The sequence below is a fragment of the Cynoglossus semilaevis genome, chromosome 11 (assembly GCF_000523025.1).
Source record: "Cynoglossus semilaevis isolate Cse_v1.0 chromosome 11, Cse_v1.0, whole genome shotgun sequence".
NCBI lineage: Eukaryota > Metazoa > Chordata > Actinopteri > Pleuronectiformes > Cynoglossidae > Cynoglossus > Cynoglossus semilaevis.
This window is the reverse complement of record NC_024317.1, coordinates 4,138,854-4,164,981: the sequence shown is the minus strand read 5'-3', so window position 1 is coordinate 4,164,981 and position 26,128 is coordinate 4,138,854. Positions and strand designations below refer to the sequence as shown.

At 41.0% G+C, this 26,128-nt stretch overlaps 3 protein-coding genes and 1 long non-coding RNA gene across 7 annotated transcripts; 2 read left to right on the top strand and 2 right to left on the bottom strand.

The window, feature by feature from the left end:
* Nucleotides 1–18: 18 nt before the first annotated feature.
* On the bottom strand, nucleotides 19–8,430 carry b4galnt1b (beta-1,4-N-acetyl-galactosaminyl transferase 1b). Of its 3 annotated transcripts, none has more exons than XM_008319996.3 (12): nucleotides 8,293–8,430; nucleotides 6,838–6,918; nucleotides 4,184–4,406; nucleotides 3,925–4,101; nucleotides 3,314–3,420; nucleotides 3,186–3,223; nucleotides 2,905–3,085; nucleotides 2,551–2,643; nucleotides 2,238–2,425; nucleotides 2,006–2,146; nucleotides 1,173–1,410; nucleotides 19–1,079 (listed from the first exon to the last, which is right to left on the bottom strand). In XM_008319996.3, exons 3-12 carry the CDS (start codon nucleotides 4,396–4,398, stop codon nucleotides 862–864), a joined length of 1,596 nt encoding a protein of 531 aa, XP_008318218.1. In that variant the 5' UTR covers nucleotides 4,399–4,406; nucleotides 6,838–6,918; nucleotides 8,293–8,430; the 3' UTR covers nucleotides 19–861. The 3 variants fall into 3 exon arrangements, with proteins under 3 accessions (XP_008318218.1, XP_024916175.1, XP_008318217.1); XM_025060407.1 differs by having other exon boundaries at nucleotides 8,211–8,339; XM_008319995.3 differs by lacking the exons at nucleotides 6,838–6,918; nucleotides 8,293–8,430 and adding an exon at nucleotides 5,639–5,704.
* A 1,746-nt stretch (nucleotides 8,431–10,176) lies between these two features.
* os9 (OS9 endoplasmic reticulum lectin) lies at nucleotides 10,177–17,476 on the top strand. 2 transcript variants are annotated; one of them, XM_008319997.3, is made up of 15 exons: nucleotides 10,178–10,361; nucleotides 10,786–10,968; nucleotides 11,809–11,872; nucleotides 11,963–12,039; nucleotides 12,306–12,404; nucleotides 12,538–12,739; nucleotides 13,652–13,798; nucleotides 13,901–14,022; nucleotides 14,227–14,305; nucleotides 14,392–14,474; nucleotides 14,570–14,767; nucleotides 14,958–15,159; nucleotides 15,594–15,761; nucleotides 16,094–16,203; nucleotides 16,828–17,476. In XM_008319997.3, the coding sequence occupies exons 1-15, from the start codon at nucleotides 10,212–10,214 to the stop codon at nucleotides 16,963–16,965; spliced, it is 2,022 nt and encodes a 673-aa protein (XP_008318219.1). In that variant the 5' UTR covers nucleotides 10,178–10,211; the 3' UTR covers nucleotides 16,966–17,476. The 2 variants fall into 2 exon arrangements, with proteins under 2 accessions (XP_008318222.1, XP_008318219.1); XM_008320000.3 differs by lacking the exon at nucleotides 15,594–15,761 and having other exon boundaries at nucleotides 10,177–10,361.
* A 1,565-nt stretch (nucleotides 17,477–19,041) lies between these two features.
* Nucleotides 19,042–25,982, top strand: c1galt1lb (core 1 synthase, glycoprotein-N-acetylgalactosamine 3-beta-galactosyltransferase 1, like b). The gene is made up of 3 exons (XM_008320001.3): nucleotides 19,042–20,121; nucleotides 24,052–24,716; nucleotides 25,104–25,982. The coding sequence occupies exons 1-3, from the start codon at nucleotides 19,905–19,907 to the stop codon at nucleotides 25,374–25,376; spliced, it is 1,155 nt and encodes a 384-aa protein (XP_008318223.1). The 5' UTR covers nucleotides 19,042–19,904; the 3' UTR covers nucleotides 25,377–25,982.
* Nucleotides 20,381–23,247, bottom strand: LOC112487718 (uncharacterized). The gene is made up of 2 exons (XR_003051065.1): nucleotides 21,742–23,247; nucleotides 20,381–21,703 (listed from the first exon to the last, which is right to left on the bottom strand). It is a non-coding gene; the product is annotated as an uncharacterized LOC112487718 (long non-coding RNA).
* Nucleotides 25,983–26,128: the final 146 nt, after the last annotated feature.

The window sequence follows — 26,128 nt, the reverse complement described above, 5'->3', positions numbered from 1 at the left end:
AGTGTTTTACCCTCATCACACTCCCCCACCCCCCGCTTCTGACTCTACGCTACTTTTCCCACTTGGAGTTAATTGAGAAATTCAACGTGCACTTTGGTTCATCGTTTTTCTTCAGTCCACTCTAGACATGCAGTTCTTATTGATCAGCCTGCAGCACTGAGGGTAAAACACTGCTGCACCCCCTTCAGGTAACACTGAGACAGACTCCCACAGTTCCAGTTCCATCCTTCAGGTGTGATTTTTACACTACAAAACACTGCAAAGAACCGCAGTGTCACACGTGACACTGATCGTCACTCTCCCATGTAGTAAAGGTCAGTGTTTGTCCTCAGAGTCACGTCTCCGTCGGCCCGGTCTCAGTTCTTTAGTGCAAATTGAAGTTGGACACAAACTCCCTCTCACATCAGACGGCAGCACAAATGTAAACCTGCCGAGTTTCACATAAACACTCTTCATTTTAGAACAACTGGGGAATGTGAAACTCTGTCCTTCCTGGCAGAACACCAACCGGACGGCACGAGGGGGGGTGGCGGTGGGGGCGGGGAGGTTATATCCATAAAAGCCATTGTCATTTGACTCGGAGTCAATCTCTTGAGACCTCTTATGAAAAAAAAACAGAGAGGGGAAAAAAATCTTTGAGGAGAAACCTCTTTGCCAACATCATTCCGGATGTGATCATTATAAGAAGGAATTATTTACTCCTGTTTTATGAGGTGGGAATGTTTATAAAGGCTTTCCATGAAAGGCAAACAGAAACATCCTTCCAGAAACTTCATCTGATGGAATGCGGTGGAGGAGAACTTCTTTGGCAAGTCTGGAAATGCCCGGGGAAGAACGGAGGGACGCAGTACAGACCAGCCGCTAATTGTGAGTCCAACACTGGAATCGGTTCTTGAAGAACAGGAGGCCAATTTTTGATTGCGTGACATCAGAAGAATCGGGCGAGTAGCGGAACTTGGCGTAAGTCTTGTCGCTCTCCGATTGGCTCACCCAAGGAAGTTTGATTTTGGATGCGTGACTGATGATGACGTCGTCGCATGAGCCCACGTGCAGTGTCCCCAGGCCATCGATGAAGAATTCTGAAAAAAAACGCAGCACATTTTAACCACGTCTGTTCAAGCACAGATACATGTATATTATTATGGCCAAACACAGTGTTTCGCTGTACTCACCCATGTGAGCAACCCTGGCCAGACGTGGGTCAAACCCAACCTGTTGGACTTTGTCAGTTCGGGCCAGAAAGAAGTTAATGACCCCGTCGGTGACCACACAGTTGGGGAACCCTTGGATGACGTGGTGAAAGCCCCTCCTCATGTGTAAACAGTCACCGTCCTCCTCCCCTGGTTCAATGGAGATGGTCTGTCTGTAGGTGGACGTGTAGCCAGTGACCTCCTGCACTGCACCGCCAACCTGAACACACACACAAATACACACACACATGAACACTGTGACATCATATATATACAGTATATATATATATATATATATATAGGATGCAGTGAGGGAGGACATGCAGATAGTTGGAGTCAAAGGAGAAGATACAGAGAACAGGAAGAGATGGAAATCAATGATTCGCTGTGGCAACCCCTGAAAAAGGGACAAAGCTGAAAGAAAAAGAAAAGAAGAATATAATATAATATAATAATATATATAATAGCAATTTATAATAATATGTCTTTTTGACTGACATCATATATATATATATATATATATATACATATATATATATATATACATATAAACATATATTGGTTCCATCTATTGGTTCCATAGTGTAGCGGTTAGCACGCCTTGCAAGCAGAGGGTCTTAATAGCACCTCTAGTGGCAGCCTGTGTCAGTTGCATTGTAAATTCTGCCATTGTTCCGCCAATATTAATATTATTAGTAGTAGTAGTAGTAGTAGTAGTAGTAGTAGTATTACTATTTTCTTTTTTTTAACATTATCTCATCATCTCGACCCCACATTGTTCTGTCACTGCTGTTAGAACATCTTCTGTGCCTCACCAGATCCAGAGTGGTTCTTTCCAAAATGTCCACAAGTTTCTCCAGCTTGGTGTTGGCGGTGAAGATGAAGTCGTCGTCCACCCACAGCACATACTTTGTGGTCACTTGGGAAATGGCCAGGTTTCTTCCAGCAAACCAGCCCTGTGGGATAAGACCACCAGCTTCAGCCTGACAGTCGACACTCAGGGCAGAGGAAAAATAAATGCCCCCCTCTCCTCCCTTTCCTGCTCACCTTTCCAAAAGGCATAATGTAGTGTTCGATGTGAGGCCCGGAGATGGATCTTGGATTTTGACTGTCATCAGCGATGATGATGGTGACTGTGGGATAGAACCTTCTGATGCTGTCGATCAGATCTTGGAGCTTGTCGTAACGCAGGAACGTCTTGGTAGCTATTGTAACCAGAGCAGTGATATTGTAGTCTGCAGAGACGGGTGGTGAAGAAGGAAGAGGGGAAAAAAAATATTTGAAAACTACAGAAACTATTTCAAACAGGAGAACTTCTCACTGGGGTTGTTTTTTTGTTTTGTTTTGTTTTTTTTTTCACCTCCGTTGGCTCCAGTGTTGTAGAGTTTAGGTGTTACACCGTGACGGATCTTGATGGTGAAGACGGCTCGATGTCCTTCTGTCTCAATCTGCACTGAAAGACAAGAAATACAAGATATAAGTAGAAGACCAAGACAGAGTCAGACTTCAAATGACTGAGACACAGCTGCACAAGTCCATAATCACCTGTATGTGGCGCAATTTTCAAATATTAAATGCTTCACTGCAGAACACATTTGGGGAGAACTTGGCAGCTGGTGGACTCGAACCTGAAACCTTCCGAAACCAAGGCCATTTCCTTAACCACCTATCCACCACCGCCCCCCTGTGATGTCACAGGAGCCTGTGTTCTCACCTGTGTCCGCCGTGCTGGGGTGGAACAGCGTGTTGGAGTAGGTGACAAACTGCAGCTGGCGGTTCAGGTTGGGCAGCAGGCGGCTGGACAGACTCATGTGCATCTCACCGTCGCCTTTGATTCTCACCCCGTCCACCTGCGCTGCCACGTTCAGCGTCCCCAGAGCAGCAGTGATGTTTATCTGTAGTCACACGGAGGGAAATCAGTTTGAGTGAGGAGCCGCAGTGACGTCTTAAATATGTGGACGAGGACGAGGACGAAGAAGAGAGTGAAGTACTGACTGAGTGAAGGTCTCGGGGGACGTCTCTCAGAGCCAAGCCTGAGTCAACAAAGACATAAGAGTTCATTAACTAAGACATGATTATTAAGCCGATTAATCTTCATCACTTAACGATCGCAGCGTTCTGACCTGGAATGACGATGGTTTTCAGGGGCCTCACCTCCACCCCTTGTGTGGGATACTGTAAAGGACTGTTAGCTTCTGCCACAAGAAGAACATCTGACGGCGTCTGAGACCTGAACATGAACACAAGCCTGAACGTCAGGAGGAAGTAGAGAGGAACCTGTGCACAACACACGCTTAAAACTAACAACACAACCTGTAACTAAAGGGTCTTCATCCTGGTGCTGTAAAAAGTTCAATAGTGGTACCAAATATCAGGCGCGTGGGCCGCTTTTGGTCCACAAACCCTTCAAAGCTGGCCCGTGACTATATGTACATAATTATTTGAATTTGATTTTTTCAATATTTAAAATGTTTTAATCTGGGGTTTTCCTCCAATCAAATGACGGTAATAATTAATAATAATTAATTGGTCAAAATTAAATATGGGGTTTTCCTCCAATCAAATGACGGTAGCAGCAGTGACCCTCGGCTCATGGGTTTGAGACCCCTTATTTAGAAGTCTACGCTCATTAGCATAAGTGGGAGTGTTATCTTTAAAAACAGGATTGGAAAAAACAAACAAACACGTTGTTTCTTTCCGTAGCCCACGCGTCCTCTCTGGTTCCTGCACCTACCTCTTCAGGAAACTCTGGTACTCTTTGGCCCGTCTCCTCTTTATTTCATCCAGCTGTGTAGCCTGAAAGGCCGTGTGCAGGTGTTGTGCCGACACCCGAGGGAATAGGATCTGGGCGAACGGCAGGTTGACTCCTGCACTCTCACCCTCACAGACACAGCTGTTACGTGCCAACAAACTGAAAAACAAAACAAACAGAATAAGTGTCAGGTTCAGTGAAGTGGAGCCAACAGGTTCACCCAGCTCCTCGTCCCGCTCACCTGGCCACGTTGTCCCTCACATGGAAGGGAATGTTCTCTAACTGGTGGTCCACTTCTGGAAGCCTCTCCTCCAGACGCTTGTCTACTAACAGACCTGTCCGCTGCCACACGTCCACCGTGGTGTAGGCTCGAGTGGGCCACGAGTGCAGGAGGGCCAGGACCAGGACCACGGAGGCCAGAATGGCCAGCAACACTGTCTTCTTCACCGACCGCATCCTAAAGCCTGGCACCAAAACAGACGGAAGGTGAATCAAGAGTTTAAATCATTTAATGTTAGCTGTAAAATGTTAATGATAAAATGTAATGTTATTTTTTCATTGCTACCATAGATGTTAGCATCACACATTTTTAATGATCCATAATAGATCATAACAGAATGAACAAATGAATACAGTAAATACAGAAACTGTTAAAATAGATCTAAGTGAATTTTTTTTTTTGTAAAATTTTAGTGGCGTGGACATGAAGAATAAAGTTAATTGCACAATTTAAGCCTTTTTTTTAAAAAAAATGGCCCTGACTGCCCCAAACATCAGCTTGTAAAATAATTTAAAAGTAAAGTGAATTTTGTACTTTAGTACTTTAATACTATATATTTATATATTTGGGAGTCTGGACATGCACAGAAAATCTTTATCAAAATACATAAACCAGAGAATCTGAGGGGGAAGTGTTATCTCACAGCAGATGCTAACCTCACTCGCCACCTGGATCACAGTTTCATGGCCATCTATTTTTATCAAACTTTTTTTTTTTTAATTGCTCTAAAAATGAACACCAGTTTCACTGCTTTTTCCAAACTCCTTGCTCAGCAGCTCTGACTAATTCCCTGATGTTCTGACTAAAGTAGAACCAGCAGTCGTCACAAAAACCATCTGCTCTCACAGCACAAAAACCAACTTTCTAAAGTTGTGTTCATATTTTCAGCTACTTCTGTTTCAGTAAACGTCGTCGTTACTATCTGGTCACGTCGGGTAAAAAGCTGATTTTGTCAGACTTAAAAATCAAGAAAATCAAAAATTCAAATCATACAAACCATGCTGCTGCTGCTGAAAAGGCGAGGGGAATGTGGAAAATTATGCTGCTGCTGCTGCTGCTGCTGCTGCTGCTGCTGCTGCTGCTGCTGCTACGATTTGGTGCAAAAAAAGAAACGAGAATGAACTTGGCCTCCGTTCAGTTAAACCTCTGGGGATAAAACCACACATATTGTGTGTAATCATTTAGTTTGAACAAAAATATCTGTGACATGGAGAAAGAAAAAAACCCAAAAACAAGTTATTCCCAGGATCCTTGGCTGTGTCAGAAAAAACAGCTCAGCATTTCAGTCCTCAACCCCCTGACCAGCGGCAGGATGTTTCCACACTCCTCTGCCTTCCTCTGCCTTGATTCTTGATTCCAGTAGTCGTACGACTTCTACACATTGTTGTTCTAGGACAAAGTGAATCCTGTCCTTACCTTTTACAGCTGTGAAGAACCTACTGTTGAGTCTGGACTGGTTAAGACTCTGAGGTATGAGGGTTTTTTTTTTTTTTCCCCCTCAGCAGTTAGGTTAATCTCAGATGACATCTATTTTTTTTATGCATGTGAGTGAACATATGGGAGTGTCTGGGTGGAGGGTGCGTGCCGTATGATTTTTTTTTCTTTTCTATGCAGTAATTCTATACTGTAATACTTAAAAACTAGTATCACATTGATAGATTTTAAACACAGATTGAATGAAATTAGTTTTGGTTTTTTTCTTATGTCCAATGTACATTTTGGGAATTCAGAATTCAATATTTTTTGATAAAAAAGGTAAGTGTAGATTTACACGACATAAGAGAAAAAACATGACAATTTATAAGTTTCTGCTAACTGACTATGGCTAACAGTTAACATAATTACATTCATACACAGACTGAAACAAGGAATATAGATAGATGGATGGATGGATGGATGGATGGATGGATAGTGTAATGACAAAATTATATTCTTGTGTTATTATTCACCATTTGACTTGCACTGAAACTCATGTTGTCAGTGGAAAAACACTGAAACGACAGCCTGACCTTATGATAGCCAGTGATGGGAACTCTACTCATTATCGTTTCTCCACTTCCTGTAAGGCCTTAAAACTGTATCCACATGCTCATATTTTTGTGCCCACACACACAAATGTATCCCAACACACTATAAATGTAACGTGCACCAGCACCCTTGCCTTCGGGCGCTCTCAGACAAGTACAGACAAGTGCTCGTGTTGCTCTCTGTAAAACCTGCGCCCCGGAGCGTCATCAAAGCTTCGACAGCAACTTTCAATAAATTCTCCGATAAACTCTTTAAGACGAACAACGTCGTTCGTTGTATTTTTAATTAGATATCAAAATTAAGAATTAATATTATTATCAGTTGTATTTTTAGTTAGATATCAAAATTAAGAATTAATATTAAGAATATCAAAACCTATGGTTATGTACTTCTCTTAAGAATTTTTTTTTTTTACTAAGTCTGAATATAGTGAGTATTGTCCAATCCCACAGCCTTTAAAAAAACCCTATATATATAAATTAAATATTGCCAAAGACAATAAATAATGCGTAGCTGTCTTACATCGGTCAAAGATGAAAAGAAAATAGGTCTGTAATTAATGTTGAAGACTGTAAAATATGACATACCTAACTGCCTCTAACCGTTCAGTGAAAGGGAATCCACCGTAGGAAGCAGCATCTCCAGAAACACGTGGACGTCTTCCACATCTGAGAATAAGATCAAATAAATGACGTCATTCAAGAATGCATGGTTAAAAAAAAAAAAAAATAAAAAAAAAAACGGTTTCACAAATGGCTCTGGATAATTGCATCAAGCATCCATGTGGTGCTCCCCCGGGGGGACACGCCCCAGGGTTTGAGTGTGACTAGCACTGAGGAAAAAATCAATCCAGAGAACAGAAGGACTAAATCAGCAACAAGAAGCCAATCAGACTGGATGTTATTAGGATTCAACCCCAAATACAACACAGAGTCAATTTCACTTCCCGTCATTAGAGGTCACCAAAGCTGAAGTCTGCTGTGATTTGGCTTAGTTTGTCTTTTTATATAAATACTATAAATCATACGAAACTAAAAATAATTGAATTTTTTTTTCAATTATTATCAAAGTAAACATTGAACAGGAAATTAATTTTTCCTAGCTGCGTTCCCCATCCCGGTAATAGCCCTCGCCCCTCGCTTTGGAAACCACCATGAAATAGTGATAACAGACTGAAGACACTTTTATCATGTAGATAAAATTGATTTAAAGAGACACATCTTTGAATAACACGCATTACTGTGAGTAGACACTTGAAAAAAAAAGACTACTCCGTGGACATGACAGGAGAGAACACACTCCTCCCCCACCCGCTCCTCCTTTTGTCAGATTGGTTGTACGTCGCATTCAAAGCAGTACGTATAGAAAGAAAATTAATAAATTATTCATCCCCCACGGATTCTGCCCCCACAGAGACAACCCTATAATTAGCCCACAATTCACCCCCGTCATGCAACGGGGTCCTGTAAGAACCCATCTGTGCCTGTGCAAGTGAGGCGCTCCAATTAGGAACTATACTGTAAAAATAAAAAATAAAAAATGAGGAAAATTCCTCGGACGTTGTCGCCCTTCTCCTCTTCCTCCTCCTCCTCCTCCTCCTCCACCCAGCCAGCATCCACAAACATAAGGACGTGTCAAAACAATGTAATAATGTGTGCAGATATTCAGGCCATCGAGCCTTCATGTCTGGCTGCAGATGGAGGCTGTAATGACACAGGCCTGTTATCATCCTTTTTCTTCTGAGGAATAAGAAGAAAAAAATATGACATGTTCAAAAATGCGACGCATCTTCTCAGAACGTCTGTGACGTTTGTCCCTCACAGACATCAGATCCGGTTCGTTTAAAGCAAATTAACGGGTAAATACAGCGGTTTGTGAACACACACACACACACCACACACCACACACACACCCCCCTTCGACCCCATTGTTTAAATGTCTTTAAATCTTGAAGTCTCACCTCACTGATGTTCCACAGACACAAACACAAATACAGGCCGGTGTGTGTTCCTTTCATTTCTACAGTAATTACTGCAGCTCACCTCAGCACAAAGATGCGCACGGAGAGTCCGTCCACCCCCGGTCTGCATGGAGAGCGGACGAGGTTCTCAGTGGTTTTTGCAGAAAGGGAAACGAGAGTGACGTGAAGCAGCAGCGGCAGCAGCGGCAGCAGCGGACAGAGATGGGCGGACACGTTTACAACAGCCCTGCAGACAACGGACGGACGCTGCCCTGCAGCATCAGCAGCATCGCGGAGGCAGGAAGGACCGGACCGCACCTCGACACCGTCACAGCGTTCAGACGCCGTGGCTCCACGCCTGACACGCGCACACAGACGCGCGCACGTTTCTTAATTGCATATTAAAACTCTAACCAGTAAATACCCTCCCCCTCTACATCGCCCCCTATTGGAATAGCAACTTCATAGCAAACTGTGTATTTTAATTGTTAGTAGGAATCCTACGCTGACACAGTCTTTCTTGTATATGTAGTGTCTATGAGACAATGTCCAGCAGTGGTTAATGTGTCCGTGAATTTAACCAGGGTTGTTTGGAGCAGATGTATCTGTTCAACTTAAAGCTGTAACATCTGAAATAAATCCTTATATGGGTATGAAACAGATTTGTTTACCTTTGGGGACTTAGGTTTCTCCAAATTAGGAGGAAAAAGCTGATGTACACGACCACGGGTCTCCAAGAAGAGAATAGAAGCAGGAGAATTGGAGGAGACTCATATTGGCTCAGAGTCCACTCCAGGCTGTACTTCATTGCAATAAACTCATCTATCTGCATTTGAGTTGGTGTCGGCGGAAATTCCTTAACTTTTCATCTTTACATCACCAACAACGAATATATTAAAGATTTTATTGCAAATAACTGCAGCATCAAATCAGGTAACATTCATAGACTAAACTTCCTAAATTCTAAATCTCCCAAAGGGAACTCTTGGAGATTAATAACATGGACTAAACTTCCTAAATCCTAAATTTCCCAAAGGGAACTCTTGGAGATTAATAAAGGTATATCTATCTAGCTATCTAACAATAAATACCACCCGCAGGTGGCGCTATAAACAACTATTATGAATGCAATGAATGGGTGTGTTTGATTGATCTGATTTCCTCAACAAGATAAAACTTGCCCAGGTGCAATGAATGGGTGTGTTTGATTAATCTGATTTCCTCAACAAGATACAACTTTTTTTTTACATAAACTAAGCTAATCAAAAATTGGAGATAAGCAATTCATTTTATTTATTAAAATCCAGACATGTCACAGTCTTATCAGCACAGATGGCTTTGGTGAAAACACGGCTGGCAAGAGAACAATTACCCAGAGTTCCTTCTGCCTTGTGGAGCTGTACATAATGCATTTTAAATGATGGGATTGTTTCATACATTTTTAAAGAGATACAACATAGAATATCTTCCTTTGTGTTACTGGATATAATGCATTCCACGGCCACATGTGATAACATTAATTATACAAAATTATTTTTCAGTTCAATTAAACTAAGCCTTTTTTTTTTGGTTTTTCACTTTTATGTTTTTGCGTTTTATTTGCATTGCTAATTTACATATTTTTTATAAGCTTCGTTTCTGGAAATCTTGTTTGTTGTCGTTGCAAATGGCACTTCTCTAGTATTTGGCCAGAAATTCATGCACCACCAACTCATTATCAACTCGTGGCTAAGTTTATATATATATATATATATCTGGCCAGTTACTAGTTTGTGATGACTCACAACTTCAAAGAAACCGGGAAGTAGGCACCGCACTCCGCCGCGTACGTGCGTTGTGAACCGACGCACACGTAACACTTGACACACACTGACTGGCAGGGAAATGAGCGAATCAGCAAATAGCAATCGTCTTTCGACCAATCAGCTTCCAGCGTGTCACGCACTGCATGTTTTGTTGCTGCCCGACTAACGGGGTGGGTATGACCAACATACAGTCGTCATGGCTGCCTCTCTGGTTCGATGGCTGAAGAGACTGTGCGTTTTCTTGTTAATATGCCCCCTCTGTGTTCCAGCGTTCCTAAATTTGGAGGAGCTGAACGAGATGAGATATGGGATTCAGATTCTCCCCGACCCCGTCATCTTGGGCCAGGTTAGCGGGGAACGAGTAGGGTTTCTTTGTGGAAGCTCACGGCTACCTTGTTAGCCGGGGCATAGAAGGCTACTGTTAGCAGTTACTCACAGTAAATGTATTTGGTTTAAATGTAGCTAAAACAACACATGTCTCTTGACCATTTGTTATCTCCCTGTTAGCATATTCTGGATATAAATATAGTGAAATTGCACGTAAAAGTGACATTAATGCTGCGGGACAATTATTAGGAAGAACCGTTGACAGCTGTCGCTACATAATCTACCACCAATTATACTATTTTGTTTACGTCACAAACACGTTTTGTTAAGTTTCAATGGTCACTAATCGACCCTGTCTCCTCTGGGAGATGTGGGAGACATTGATATGTATAAATATTTTTGTAAATGTTTTTAATTTTTATGTGGCTGTGTTTCTCCTACAGACTAAAACAGAGGAAGTGATGATGGTGTCCAGTAAATACAAGCAGCTGTACGAGTGTCGGCTTCCAGCCCAGGCCCTGAGGTTCTACCAGGACTCTGCCTCTGAGCCAGAATCTCACGGCTACACCGGACCAGACATTCCAGACCTGCTCAGTCCTATGCAGGACGCCCCATGTCTACTGAAGGTGGGCTGCTCCTCATCTGCGTGGGCCATAAATATAAGCGCTTACTTAGTTTACTTAGTTTACTTAGTTGGTTTTTTTTTTTAATAGCCACCACAAATCTTCTGTACTGAAAATGACGTCCACATGTTGATACCCTTTTTTGCTGGCATTTAAAACAAAATGCTCTAACAGTTGAAATGTTACTTTATTTATTAGCAGCTGTGGTCGTCTTTATTATTTTTTGCATTAACTAACGTTCATACAGAACAAAGTCTTTTAATGAAACCTTTGTGTACAAATCACCTTGTAAGGGATTTACAATATTTTACTTTTCACAAAACCAGATATTTGTAAGGGATTTACAATATTTTACTGCATGCCTGAAACAGATTTCTTTTCACAAAACCAGATGAGCTTCTTTCAAAGTATTTTTTTTTTGTTTGTTTTTGGTTTTATTCCAAGGTTCTGTGCAGCCCTACCTCCGTTTAGCCGCTGAATTTTTGAGATTCTTTTAAACATCCTTCACCTGCTTTGAAACGTTTAACAATTTATTTTCTGAAGCCTAAACTAAATTTTTCACATTTTCTCCGAGGCTGCTTTCAGAGGTTACAGCTTAAACTCTGATCTAAAGAGAATATATTTTAAGGGTTTTAAGGTTTTTGTAGTTTTTGAGATTACTCTGGACATTGGGTCAGTAAAGTGATTCAGTATTTTATCCAGGGTCTTTGCTAAAAAGAGCTACATAAATAGAGACTGATGGGACTTTTCTAACACTGCTGCTTTAATAGTTTATCTAATCCAGGATTATATTCTTAGAATCATACTAAAGTCACACATGTGTGCTCTCTGTTTTTCCCACAGACCAAGGACTGGTGGACTTATGAGTTTTGTCACAGTCAGCACGTCAGACAGTACCACCTAGAAGGTACCGCGGTGTTGTTTACTTTGTGTGTTTAATATTTGTCTACAGTGAAAACGGAGCTGGTCTTTGACAGATGTTGTTTGGTTTTGTCAGACACAGAAATCAAAGGTGACGTCCTGTTTCTCGGTTACTACGAGTCTGAATTTGATTGGAGCAACGAAACAGCGAAGGTAACGCTGCCTTAGTTCTGCTTCTGCATTTAGTTCAACGTGAGGATATTGTCGTTAACCTCAAATAAAGTTGCATGTTTGTATTAGGTGAATATCACTGTTAATGTGATGTAAAATATATGTGTTTTTACAAAATATATTTATTTTTGAATTGATAATTTGCATTGTCAGAAGTATGGTTTCAATCCTGGCACTAAATATAACCTCACAGGGAAATGCAAATAAGTAAACAAATTTCAAACTTTTTTTTATTTCTTCACTCCAAGGCCTCCAAGCAGCACAGATTGAAGCGTTACCACAGTCAGCGCTACGTGAACGGCTCCAAGTGTGACCTCAATGGAAATCCCAGAGAGACTGAAGTCAGGGTGAGACCTTGCTGACATTTTATGGGTTTTTTTTTTTACTCTGGCAATCAGGGATTATGAGAAAAGTTTGTTTTAAAATTCTTAAAAAAAATTAATTTTCTAAATTATTCTGTTTTACTTGTACGATTTCCAGTTTGTCTGTGAGGAAGGCTCGAGTGACTACATCGCTCGAGTGGACGAACCACAGTCGTGCCACTACGTACTGACCGTTCACACCAGCCGCACTTGTCAGCATCCATTCCTGCGACCGCCTACCACTGCCAAACCCCAGGGCATCGTGTGCCAGCCGGCACTGAGCGCTCAGCAGTACATGGACTATGTCAAGGCTCAAGTGTGTGAGTTCTCAGAAACACTAACTCTTATATGAAACCATAGCATATCTTTTTTTTTTTTGTAAGTAGAACTCTGGACAGGTTGAACATACAGTTTCATCTGAAGGGTAAAGTTTTTATAGATGTCACAATAGGGATGCATCATGAATCTGTTAAAAATCGATACAAATGTGTGACAATCATCTGAAGGGTAAAGTTTTTATAGATGTCACAATAGGGATGCATCATGAATCTGTTAAAAATCGATACAAATGTGTGACAATTTGGTTAAAGAAGAAAATTGGTTAAAATTGGCAAATTGGTTAAAGCAGAAATACTCATCAAGGCTAAGGAGTTGGCTGCGTTATCTCAGTAGTCATGACACCATGACTCTACAGGCTCTCGTACAGTAGGTGGCGGTATGCGCCTAAAAACGTTGGTTGTGACCAGCAGACAAACATTGTGTTTCTGTAAAAAAAAAAAGGATTTCCCCAAAATTAATATTTTTATAAGGTAAAGAAAACGTTTCTGTAATTAAACTTTTTAACATTTTTTTTGTCTTCTGTTTATTAAGATACAAATAAAGAATCAATGTATTGGTCATAATTTGTAACTATATATTAGCTTCACATCGTGATGACTTAAATAAAACAGGCATGAAGTCTGGTGTGGGTTCAAATATTTTTATCAATGCCTACACTTTCTCATTAGAAAAATATTTAAACCATTTTAATATGGCTGTCAAAATCCACAATGATTAATTTATGATATTAATTAGGTTAAAATATCTAATTCATACACAGATATGACACACACTGTATATTTAATAATTTAATTGTTCATCCTCTTATCATCAGCTTTTTCACACAAACATAAAGTCAAACGAATGAACATGTTTTTTAATTCAACGTGTCTTCACCCGTTTTCTTTTTGCAGCCGATACAAAGCGTAAAGTGGAGCAGATCTCTGAGGAGCTGAGAAGTCTGGACGAAATGTTGGCTGTGAAAGAAGGCAGTGACAGAAAGGCTGAAGAACCGGTTGAGGAGACATCAAAGGAATCCACTGCTACTGCTGACACGGAAGGTGCCATAAATAACTTCCCTTAGATTGTTGTGGTATTTTACAGTCTGCACGTCAGTGTTGTGGTTATTTTTATGACATTTGTCTGCTTTAATTCTGTAATAGATGCTGTTGATGTGTCGGATGATGATGCTCTGTCTGAAGAAGAGGCAGAAGACTCTGAATTTTGGGAGGGAGTCACGAAACCAGGGAGATCCAGAACCAGTGCTTCTCAATCGGACGGTCAGGTACAGGAAATGGTCCTCCTTCTGGAAAATGGATTTGTAGAGTTTGAGTTCAAGTGATCGTATTCTGCACTTCAAATGAATATGAAAACTGTTGGTGTTTCCTTTTTATTTGGGGCATTTAGACCAGTTGGCCACTAGGAGGCAGTGTTCTCAATCACCTTTCTCTTTCACTACATTAACCTAATTATTTTGATTTCTCCACAGGATACAGATGGTGTGGATAATGAGGTGAACTCTCACACAGAGAATGATGAAGATGATGAAGATGATGATGTTGATGATGGTGAGTACAGCCGTGCACTCTCTACTCTCCCACGCACACACACACACACTTTGGCTACATTTCTGATTAATTTGCGTCTCCTCCAGGAGAGAAATTCAACTTCAAAATCATCACTGACCCAGCAGACCTGATGAAGTTCGTCCAGCACCTCAAAGAGAGTAACAGAAAGGCCAGTGTTCGGCAGGATTCATATATTTATTCTCCAAACACATTTGCAAATGTTCCCATTCACTAAGGTGTTGTCTTGGACATTATTTCCAACAGAGAGCACAAAACCAGGACAGAAGTCAGCGAGAGAAGGCAGGGAGCGTCACGGCGACAGACGGGGAAGGTGACAGAGATGAAGACGAAGATCTGCTGCAGGACTTTGAGGAGGAAATCTCTGACCTGTCTGTGCCAACTGAGAAGATTCAAGAAATAAAGCAGGAGATGCAGAAGGAGTTTGACAACATCATAAATGAGGTTTGAAAATCACAATTAACATAAACATTAAGTTTTATTGGATATATCACGTGCCTCATTCTCTCCATGTGTTTAATCAACTAATTTAAATTTTATTAATTTCACAAGTAAATGAATGTAATCTCCAGCCCTGGTTTAATGGTAGTTAAAGGCAGATCCTGTGATTGTCTTTTTCACCACCTCCTTTTAGGCCGAGCAGGAACTGGAGACTGAGGGCCTGAAAGGGGAATTTGACCGCTCTCAAGCAACACAGACACTGGAGACCACACTGGACAAGCTTCTGGACCATCTGGAGGAAAAGGACACCCAGGACCAGGACCAGCAAACACCAAGAGGTCAACAGAGCAGTGATCCCACCAGGGGCAGCCCCAGCCTGGCTCCTAAACAGCCAGGTGAACAGCCTCTCTCCCCATTAGTGATAACTCTGTGTCCACCTCCATTATCTGAGTTTCATCTAAACCTAAACTGCTGCAGATGTTTCTGAGGCATCTTCACACATGGACTCGCTCTGACACTCGAACAAAAACAGTTAAAAAAAAAAATTGTCTCGGTACATTTCTGCAGCTCTTACTCCACCGTCTCACACTCGAACAAAAACAATTGTCTAGGTACATTTCTGCAGCTCTTACTCCACCTGCAGGCCATTTCCCTTCATTTAATAAGAAATGTAAAAAGTGAAGTTCCACACACACACTATGCTAAGTGAAAGTCTTGCCACAAATTTCCATGTTCTTGACTCTCACCTCCTCCATCTTGTGGCCCTGCTGGCTGGCTTTGAGGTGAACTCTCTTTATTTGTCCCTCTTTTTTTTGTCTCGTCACCCCAGACCAAGCGGCTGACGACCATGTTAAGATCAAAATAACTAAGTATAAGACGGGCCACAGCCCTGATGGGGAGGTCAAAGTTCAAGAATTGGGCGAAGGAGACCCCCAGTGGAAGCACATTAAGGACGTGGTTAAAGAGCAGCTAGAGAAAGCAGGACTGAAGCCTGAAGGTACGAAGAAGGGAGAGTCTCTGAAAGGCTCGCTGCCTTTCTGTGTTTCTCATCTGTGGATTTTCCTTTCTTCTTCAACAACCACTCTCTAGCTGTCAGAGTCAGGGTTTCCGAACTTTCTAACAGATAAAATGATCATGCTGTGGCAGAAAGACATAAGACAAGTCAAAGGGGGGAGGAAAAAAAAAGTTTTAGCCATGTGTGTACTTTGTGTTTTAATTCTTTCTTCTTTTCTTTTTATCAACCATCACACATCATCATCATTTGTTCGAACATTTTTATTTGAACTACATTCATGTAATTTTTAAATGTAATTTTTTTTTTTTTTTTAGGTAAAATTGAGGTAAAAATCTTGACACGAAAGAACGCAGAAGAGTCCGGTGATCAGTGGCTGACAGAAGAAGACACAAAGTCCTTCAGGGAACTGCTCATAAATCTACTGGTAAGACGATGTTTGTTTTTGGTTTTTAGTCAGCGTTTAAGAGAGTGAGAATTTATGTACTTTTCAAATCAGGCTGTACTTCCTTTTTACAAAAAAACTAGAAGAGGAACTATCAGTGCATACATTATACTTTACTTTTTTGAATGTAGTACTAGGTTCCTGTCCAACTGAGGTGAGATCAGGTCAGAAAAGGGAGAAATTCACAAATTCCGAAACCAAGATTTTGTGAGAATATTCTTAAGAATTAAATGTTACCAGGATATTTTTCAGGTTTGTTAAATGAACTTAGTTCAGGTCAAAGATCAGTTCATTGATCCAAGACATTGACTTCTATAACATAATGAATGAAAATCTTTGCAATTTCTTCAGTTTGAAAACCTGAAGAAAAAACCCTTGTAAACAGCAGTTTATCTGCAGCATCAAAATGTTTTTTTTTATTTTTGAAGCATTTTTTTAAAAGGTAAAATTGTTAAAAACTATTTAAAATTGTTTATTGGCATTAATCTAAAATTGTTAAAAACAATTTAAAATTGTTTATTGGCATTAATCTTATTCGTGATACCAGCCAGTGCTTCACAGATCGATCCACGGATCAATGTCTGAACTTGTTTGTCATCCTTCCAGACAGGAGGAACAGAAGAGGTCTACAAGGAGCAGAAAAGGCAGCAGGAGCTGGAGAACAACTACCGCTTTGTGTGGGGAGAGTCTCAGGAGGAGTCCAAGTCGTCCAGCAACTCTGACTCCGACGATGTGGACATTTGAACTTTCGCTCCGTGACTTCAGTGAACCTCTGATGAAGATTAGCTCCTGTGGAGACTGGAGGAGAGGAGACCGAAGTGCGGAAGCATATTAAAAAAAAAAACAGCAAAAGGTCTCGAAGATTGTGTAATTGCCTCAAGATCCGGCATATAATCAACTCTCCTGTTTGCACATACATCAAAAACGGCACGGTGTTGTTTGACTTGGCAGTGTGTGTGTGTGTGTGCGTCCTGACGAGGCACCGTTTATGACACACCAAACTGCAGCGTGGTAGCAGTTATGTGTTTTCCCTTTTTGTTGGGATTCAGTTTTGGGAGAAAAATCCAGTGACCGTACCTGTTCATTTTCCGCTCAGTTTTAATGTGGTTCTTTAATTCTGAGACGATACAGGTGTCCCATACTACTGCTTCGTTCACGTCTCACTTGTTTCCAGTTTTTCGACACCGTGTTTGACAACTGTTTGTGATGATACTTTTCTATTAAAAAGATTAAAAAAAAAAATTAAAGAAAAAAAGTAGAAAAGACAGGTGAATGCACTTTAGACATTTTGGAAAACACCCAATTTAAAACATTATTTTACAAATAATTTTCAATTCATGTGGAGTTAAAAAGCTTTTCAGATTTCAGTTTTGTTAGAATTTAGGCATATTTAATTATTAAAAAGCAGATTTCAATTTTTGTTAGAATTTAGGCATATTTAATTTATTAAAAAAAAATGTTGATCAAACGATTGAATCCACATAATTATTTTCTAATGACAGTCGTTGTATGTGTGAGTTGTATGTTAAAGGGCTGATTTGTACAATTTGTAAATAACCGAGGCTCAACGTGTGAATAATAACTACATGAAGATGTTTTAGAACTGACTTTTGTGAAATGATTCGCACACATCCAGTGGGACGTGGACTGCCTGAGTAAATGTGTATAAAACACGTGTTCTTTTGAATGATGTTTACTTCATCACTGCATCACTTTGAGGTTTGTTCAGGAGATTTTTGAAATAATAATAATTATTATATTGGCAGTAATGAAACAAATATGCACATCACTTAAAATGAAACTCTCCTCTTCAAAAATTGTTGTGCCGTGATTATTTGGCTTATCTGATTTGAGGTTTGGTGGAGAGAAGTTGGAATATTATATCTGGAATATTTGATCAACTTTGGTCTAATTCAATATTATTTTCCTGGCTCCAGTCACACAAACATGAGTACAAGAGTGTGCAGCAGTGAAGTCTTGACAAATGGTATCAATCAAAGTTAAACCCAAAGACTGAAGTTCAAATCTTCAGGACAACCAAAAAAAATACCACAGGCAAAGTAAAAAAATCGCACTGAGACAGATGGGAACGCAGCCAGAGCCTCGTACTAGTTGACACCGGGGCGAGCTCCAAACAAAGTGCAGAGGAGGTTTGGCTAACCCATCTAGCATTCCGAGGTTTTAGTCTGTGCAAGACGAGGTCAAATGAGTCAGTGACCTCGCGGTTAGAAAAAAAGGTCAATGCACGCACAAGTTTTTAACTTCAAAGAAAATAAACAAGGATGTTTGGACACGCATCACAACCGCAGAGTAAAGAAGAGGCTGAAAACAAGAAGCACATTAAACAAAAGCCAGGGTTAAATACAGTTTCAGCAGCCGACGGTTCAATTATACGATTTATTATGCACTGCATACAATCATGAATCAAGACACTGATTATAAGACACAAGGATTACCTAAAACAACTCTGCCACCAAAATAAATAGATAAACTGGTCTCAAACAACTTTGTAGTCATAAATAATATAAATTTGTAGAACATCCAATTAAAAAAAAACTACCTCTGTCTTAAATAGGTTTAGTTTACACTGCTCTAGAGACAGATTTATTTATCCTGTACACATAAAACAACATTTAAGCAGGTGTGACCACGCCTGATTAAAACATTGACTGGTGTTAATAAACATAGTCAGTTCTACAGTAAAATGTTGTTGATTGTCAGCACACAGGGCGAGGTTACTGTAAATAGTCCATTAAACATGTCTTTTTTTTAATTTATTTTTTTAGAGAATGTTTACCTATTGTGGGGTTTTTCTTTCATTTCGTCTTTTCTTTCATTTTACCGATATTTTGTATATTTTTTTCCACGTTTTCCAGTGAAACGACGTGTGACACATCTTCACTGGAACTGCACACGTGTCTGAGGAAAAGCTGTGCTTTTATTTTGAAACAGTTTGACCACAAATATCCCGTTTGTGCGGACGAGCTTCAATCCACGCAAGTTAGACGTTATTCTTCGCGTTTTTTTGTTCTCTATCCTGGCTTTTTACTGTCACTTTGTCGTAGTCTGTGTTACGGTCGCACCGTTTTTTTATGAGAAGTAACGTAGCGGGGGTTTTATCCGAGCGTCGGCTAACTTTTGTGTTCCGTTAGCTCTGCGGTTACGACGTAGAGGAGACCTTCGCTAACTTAGCAACGGAGTTAACGTTAGCAGGCGTCTAGAAAACAACGGACGGACCAGACTCTCAACAATGGCTGAGCAATAATGACGACCAGAAAATATAATTGCACAGGAGACTGACACCATTATTCCCTTATCGTTGCATTGTTTTGTTTTTTCTGTTCATTTTAGGCCAGGCTAGCAAGGCTAAGTTTATAGGTTTATATATTTAAACCAAAAGGGCAGAGACATTAAAAAAAAGGTGATTACATTTTTTTTTTAAACATTCATGGAGGAGCTGGGGGTGAAGGATTAGTGATGATGTCAGCAACGCAGCTGGTAAATCCAACCACACCTTGAAGTGGGAGTGACCGCACGGTGACACTTGTGACGTCGAACGGCTCTTAACTGACACTTCGGAGTGACATCTGCGCCCATGTCACCGCCGTTTCTCCTCCGTTCCCCCTGTTCTTCAGCGCCTGCCCAGTTAGTCCAGTCGGGGTGAAACCGCCGCCTGATCCAGCATGAAGACCTCTCTATCCAGACTGTTCTTCTATGCGGGCTTCGTGGTCGGAACCTGTACTTTGCACGTGTTTCTACGACAGGTGCGCTTTGACAAGACCTTGTCGAACCCCGTAGCCACGAGCTCCCACGACGAGCATCACCAGCTTCAGGAAGAGAGTGAGATATGGAAGAAAGAGAGATCTGCACTTTTCAACCTGAAACACCCTCACCACAAAGGTAAGCCTCAGGTTGACAGCAGTACATGGTGTTTTTGTGGTCTCTGAGGAAAGACTGCTGAACATGACAGCATTAACTTCCTCTTACCGGATCTCCTCAGCAGTGTGCTCTCATACTTTGTAAATTACTGTAGCAAATTGCAGATGTTGTAATACACATACACGTAATGCACGTCTGACATGCCAATGAGGGTGAAGTTCACAAGGGTTCACACACCTTCTGGGAGTAATCAGGTTATAAAATGGTGGGTTTTTTGTTGTTGTTGTTTTTTTTTTGCACATTAGAGAACACAAACATCCAGAAGGTAAAATGATTCGTTTCATGTTTCGCTGCATGCTTCCTGCAGGAGAAGAAAGTTCCTTCTACCATATGAGGTGGCAATTGTTGCTCAACAACACAATGCATAACAAAAGCACCCGAACACAGAGAAGCAAAAACAGGCTTTCACTTCCAACCTTTACAATAAAATTGTAAGTCTTTGGAGCGGTGGGTGTTGCGTGACTGTTGCACTGTAAACAGTTACACTCCAGCTCAGCATTTGATCTGTGTGTTTGTAAAAGACTGGCACTGAGAAAGTTCAGAAAGTTACTGTCTTTATAGTGTAGCCACAATAAAACAAAACCACCTTTTTTTTAATGAGCTACAGAATGAAGGTGTGCAAGTCGGGCTAAAGTACAAACACATACATATAAAGATATAAATCCATGTCATGAGCCTTTTTTCCTTGTTGGGCTTTTGGTTTGGTCAGAGTAAAAAACTGGACATGAACTGTCATCCAGACCAAACCACCACCGATTGGTTCTAAGAATAGATCACTTTGTTCTGGTCGTTTGAAAAGTAGCTCCCGTGCCAACAAACCGTGGACACCCCTGTTCTGGACTCTTCTGTTTCCCACCTGTCATTTCCCTTCTGTCCTGGTTGGCGTTACTTTTGTAAAAACACATTCGTCTCGAAGCTTTTTCTTCATCTATCAGTATTAAAAACAGAAGTGTCTGTTTGTTGTTCAGCCTGTAACCAGAGCTACATTCTCTTTCTCCTTCTTCTCATTGTTGTGGCGTTGAAGCCACAGTCAGAGGTTTTGATCAATGTCAATTGAAAATAGTTGATTTTGGTCTCGTGATGTTTACAGTGTACAGAAAAGCAGATGGTAATTATGAGTCACGTGTGTACGATTCAACCATGATTCTCTAATGTCCCAATGTCAAACACTGAGGCAGTGTTCAGTTGGGTGTTTTCTGAAGCATTTTTATGCCTGTGACTTTCTGAACACCACCCAGACCAAATGTGAGGGGAAAAAATCCAGCCATGAATCTTTTCTGACATTTGTTGTCCTGTTCTGGAAATTTGGGTGTGAACCCACACCATGGGTTGGGACGGCCCAACAGGGAGAACTGCAACAGAAACAGGCATCAGTGAGAATTTATTTTCAACACCAAGAAGCTGTAATTTATTGACTGTTCAAAAGTGCAGTCTTCACCCGGTGCAAATGTGAATCCATAGGACGTTAGCTGTAGTCGAAGTAATGTTACTGTTGGATTGTACTGTGGTGAAGGGAATTCTTGGGATTATGTTTTCACGTCACCTTGGTCGACTGTCGAACCAGGAATGTTTTCATGTCACCTTGGTCGACTGTCGAACCAGGAGACATGGTTTGTCATCGGTGGAACTCATGATTGTTGAGACACCATGTTGTCACCTTCCTCACCTCCTCTCCATGTTCTGTCACATTATTTGGAACAGACTTAAACACTCAGGACTTGAACGTGTGACCCAGGGTTTGTTTAATGATTATCCACAAGGTTGTGCTTTCCAGAGAGCAAAGTAAATAAGTCAGAACCCAGGACTGAACGGAAGCTCTCAGATGTGATATAGTTGAAAGCTGTCATGTTGGTTTCTTTGACCTTTTGAACTGCACAGATGCACACAGTCTTGTGGACATCGTCTTCTTCCTGTCACAAGACCAGTGTTTGAGATTCACTTTTGACTCAGAGATTTCTCTGACGGTCTGGTTGTCTAAACTAACTGAAAGCTGAAAACCTTAAAACCTGCTGTTCAGGTTAAAAGAGCTGAAACCTGGAACTTGTAACGCTGTTTTCTTTGATGGGAGAACCTTTCTGAGCAGGTACGCCCATCTAAAAAAACACCACTAGATAATGTTAACAAAACAGGCTCTAAAACTAGGAGGGGTTTTTTTAATGCCCTGGTCTATATAAAAATATTTAACCTGAAATATGTTGACGTAAATGTGTCATACTTTTGTTCACGTACTTTAAATCCTGTCCTTTAACAGATGACCTCTGCACAGCAAGTTAAATACAAGCCGTTGACTTTGCACTTTCAGTGAGACTTCGTAATACTTTGTACATAAAGACTTTTGACAGTGCAAACAAAGTCCCTCGAGTTACTCTGGCAGCTGTTGACTCATCACACGTGGCCAGAAACATCAAGATATATTTGCACTTATCCTTAAACGTTGAGGAGGGAGACAGGTGTAAGTGATACAATACTTAGTAAAACTTTGAGGTGACGTGACATAATGGTCCCACTCTGCTGTATCCAAGACAGATGTAAGACAACAGTGTAATGTTTCTCTCCGAACACAAAACATGCTGCACCAGTTCTTCGTCCTGATAAGAAGCTATTGTTCTTCCTTTTTCGATCGTTCACCTGGAGTATACGTTACTATTGTCAGATAGATACGATACAATCGCAGTATGTCACACCTACTCAGGAAATGTCTTTCTCTAATCTTGTCTTGTGACCTGGAAACACGACTTTCCTTAGTGAAGAAATGCATGCTGGGATTGAGAGATTGTGTTTCTGTGAATAGGGGGTGATTAAGGTGAAGGTGTGGAGACAGACAGACAGACAGAGAGAAGGAAAACAAGAGACTTTTTAAGACTAAATCTTCCGCTCAACTGGTATTTCTTCATGTCTGTGCTGCATCTATCCGTCCACACAAACGTACAGACCCGAAGAATCACCTCAGTGTTAACCTAACCTGGTCTTATGGTAATGAGGACCACAACAACAACAACAGTGTTCTGCACCTACAGTTCATGGAGTACCAATGATCTAATTCATAAAGTTTCATCCCTGTCTGGTCTTCTCAGAGATGGAGTGAGTACAACATGTGAGTACAACGTGTACTGTGCAGTAAAACTTAAAAAAAAAAAAACAGTACAACGTGTACTGTGCAGTACGAACCACAGTTAGCTTTGTTGACAAATACTTTATACTCAAACATCAGCTGTGTTTGTGACAGGCATATTATAAAAAAGTGGGGAGGTTTCTCTTGGGTTTGTTTGTTTGTTTGTTTGTTTGTTTGTTTGTCGTAGAACCTGATCCCAAGATACCAACAGACGTCACAGATACACCGAGTCACTGTGTTTCAATCCGTTGGTATAAATTAGCGCAGGCTAACTCTGCTGTGACAGTTAAATCGGAGTGAATGTGTAACAATATTTGACGCTGGACTAGTATGGACTCTAATGTTACAGACATTCTTAGAGATGTGAACAGTCTGACGACTTCCTGGTTCAACCAGCAGGAGAATTCAGGCTGTGTTGACGTTTTACTTTCAAATTAAGGGGAAAATGTCAGCAGTTTCCCCTACAGTACCTGTATTTTATTTATAAAGAAAGAGTCTGATTTGTACTTCTCTCACCTGCAATTGTTTATTCAAGTAAGGTCAGTAAGGTCAGAGGTCAGTAAGGTCAGAGGCACACTGAGGTGTTAAGATTATTGTCATTGAAGATAAGGGACCTGTGTAAGAAAACTTAGATTCTGAATATATAAATGCACAAACATGAAAATGTCTGGCAGGAAAAAGAAGAAGATGAGCTGATACTGATCTGACATGTGAGTTTTTGTACTGCAAGTAAAAAGTTCCAGTGTAAACGTTGACGTGTACCGTGTACTCTTCACCAGGTGAGGACAGCCGACTGGCTGACGAGCTGTACAAAAAGGTACGTATTCTCTGCTGGGTGATGACGGCGCCGCAGAACCTGAAGACCAAGGCTCAACACGTCAAGTCCACGTGGAGTCGTCACTGCAACGTCGTGGTCTTCACCAGCTCCGTGGACGACGCCGACTTCCCCACCGTGGGTTTAAACACGTCAGAAGGCCGGGACCAGCTGTACTGGAAAACCATCCGTGCCTTCCATTATGTCTACCAGCAGCACGGACACGAGGCCGATTGGTTCTTCAAGGCGGACGACGACACCTACGTCAACGTGGACAACCTGCGTTGGATTCTTGCCAACCACACCGCCGACGAGCCCATTTACTTTGGCCGGAGATTCAGGCCCTACGTCAAGCAGGGCTACATGAGCGGAGGAGCCGGGTACGTGCTGAGCAAAGAGGCCTTACGGCGATTCGTAGAAGGATTTAAAAGCAAACAGTGCACTCACACTACCTCAGTGGAGGACCTGGCCATGGGCCAGTGTTTGGAGAAAGTAGGGGTGGTGGCCGGCGACTCCCGGGACACTCAGCAGAGGGAGACATTTCACCCTTTTGTCCCTGAGCAACACCTCACATCCAAGTTCCCCAAGAGCTTCTGGTATTGGAGCTACTGCTACTACCCCATCACAGAGGCAAGTGAGCCACAGTCATACACCATACAGCTGAATGGAAGAGGAAGAAGGTTGAATGAATGATTTCACAGTCGGCAAACAGAAAAAATGTTGACATCAGGTTGATGATCAAACGTCTGATAAGAACCGCTGTGACTCCAGCTCGTCTTTTTCATAAATGCCATCTGTGTTTATTTAAGGAGGGTAAATATATGTAGGCAGGTTTAATCTATGAAGCTGCGTTCAAAGTACTTAATTGATTGTTTTCTTTAAACATTTTCAAACAGTATTCATTTGGCTGTTTGCCTTTTTTTTTGTTTTATTTTTTTTGTAAAAGGGCCCAAACTGCTGCTTCTAAAATCTCATTTCTCCCAGGAAATAATTTTCTTTCTTCTTTCCCCCCCCCAGGGCCCAAACTGCTGCTCAGACTTGTCGGTGTCCTTCCACTACGTAGATGGTTTGCACATGTATTTATTGGAGTACTACTCCTACCACCTACGTGCCTTTGGCTACACATACCGTTACCGGGCCCCCACCCCTCTCACCTACAGAACGGAGCAGTTTGACGCAGCAGAAGGTCACGAAGACGGGGACGCTCAGGTCAACGGTCTAACAGATTTGGACGATGAGTCCAGGACAGACGAGAGGGAGGAGAACCCTTCATTAGTGGACAAACATTAGGGTTGATGTTTGTCTCTCTTTAATTAGCCAAAGCTAATTAATGTTAGCTTTGGCTCATAACCCTGAACACTCCACCTTTGTCAGATGTTTATTTTTTTTTAATTTTTTGGTTTAATAATTTTTGGCATCGAGGTTTTGTTTTTAAAACGTTGACAGGTTAAAATGTGTTTAGTTTTTTTATTTGAAAACTACTGCAGTATCTCCAAGACCCGGTACACAGTTTCCTTTACGTGGTCTTCATCCACATAAAGAACAACGTGCCTGCTGCTGAGACCCACGTCAGTGGGGTTCTCAGGTGGACGAGCCGTGGGGTAACTTATTAAATAAGAGACGAGTATTTATTCTGGGGTGGCTGGATATCATCGATGCTGTTGTTATTTCGTCTTCTAAATACCAAACTTTATACATTTGTTTTATTACTATTATTATTACACTTTAGTGTAACTAATATCCAGAATTTGATATATTAAAAGTTTAAATTTTTTTCCCTCATATTTTTAAAAGTAAACATCACACTGATCTTCCTGTGACAGAGTGATGGAAGGTCATGGTTGTGATAACAATAGAAATCTTTCTTTGATTAAAAAAATCAGAAAAAAAGTAAAAAAAAAAAAAAGAAAAAAATCAGAAAAAAAAGTAAAAAAAAAAAATACATGTGTATATGTATTTCTTTTTACGTTATTGCCCTGGGAGGACTGTGTTCTTTGGGTTACTCAGCACTCCGTTTCATCTCTATGACCAAAGTGAATTTA

Coding starts and splice junctions, on each gene's coding strand:
- c1galt1lb (XM_008320001.3), top strand. CDS start 19,905: ATGAAGACCTCTCTATCCAGACTGTTCTTCTATGCGGGCTTCGTGGTC. Junction 20,122..24,051: donor GAAACACCCTCACCACAAAG/GTAAGCCTCAGG, acceptor ACTCTTCACCAG/GTGAGGACAGCCGACTGGCT. Junction 24,717..25,103: donor GCTACTACCCCATCACAGAG/GCAAGTGAGCCA, acceptor TCCCCCCCCCAG/GGCCCAAACTGCTGCTCAGA.
- os9 (XM_008319997.3), top strand. CDS start 10,212: ATGGCTGCCTCTCTGGTTCGATGGCTGAAGAGACTGTGCGTTTTCTTG. Junction 10,362..10,785: donor ACCCCGTCATCTTGGGCCAG/GTTAGCGGGGAA, acceptor TTTCTCCTACAG/ACTAAAACAGAGGAAGTGAT. Junction 12,040..12,305: donor GGAGCAACGAAACAGCGAAG/GTAACGCTGCCT, acceptor CTTCACTCCAAG/GCCTCCAAGCAGCACAGATT.
- b4galnt1b (XM_008319996.3), bottom strand. CDS start 4,398: ATGCGGTCGGTGAAGAAGACAGTGTTGCTGGCCATTCTGGCCTCCGTG. Junction 2,644..2,904: donor CCCCAGCACGGCGGACACAG/GTGAGAACACAG, acceptor CTTGTCTTTCAG/TGCAGATTGAGACAGAAGGA. Junction 1,411..2,005: donor AAAGAACCACTCTGGATCTG/GTGAGGCACAGA, acceptor GTGTGTGTTCAG/GTTGGCGGTGCAGTGCAGGA.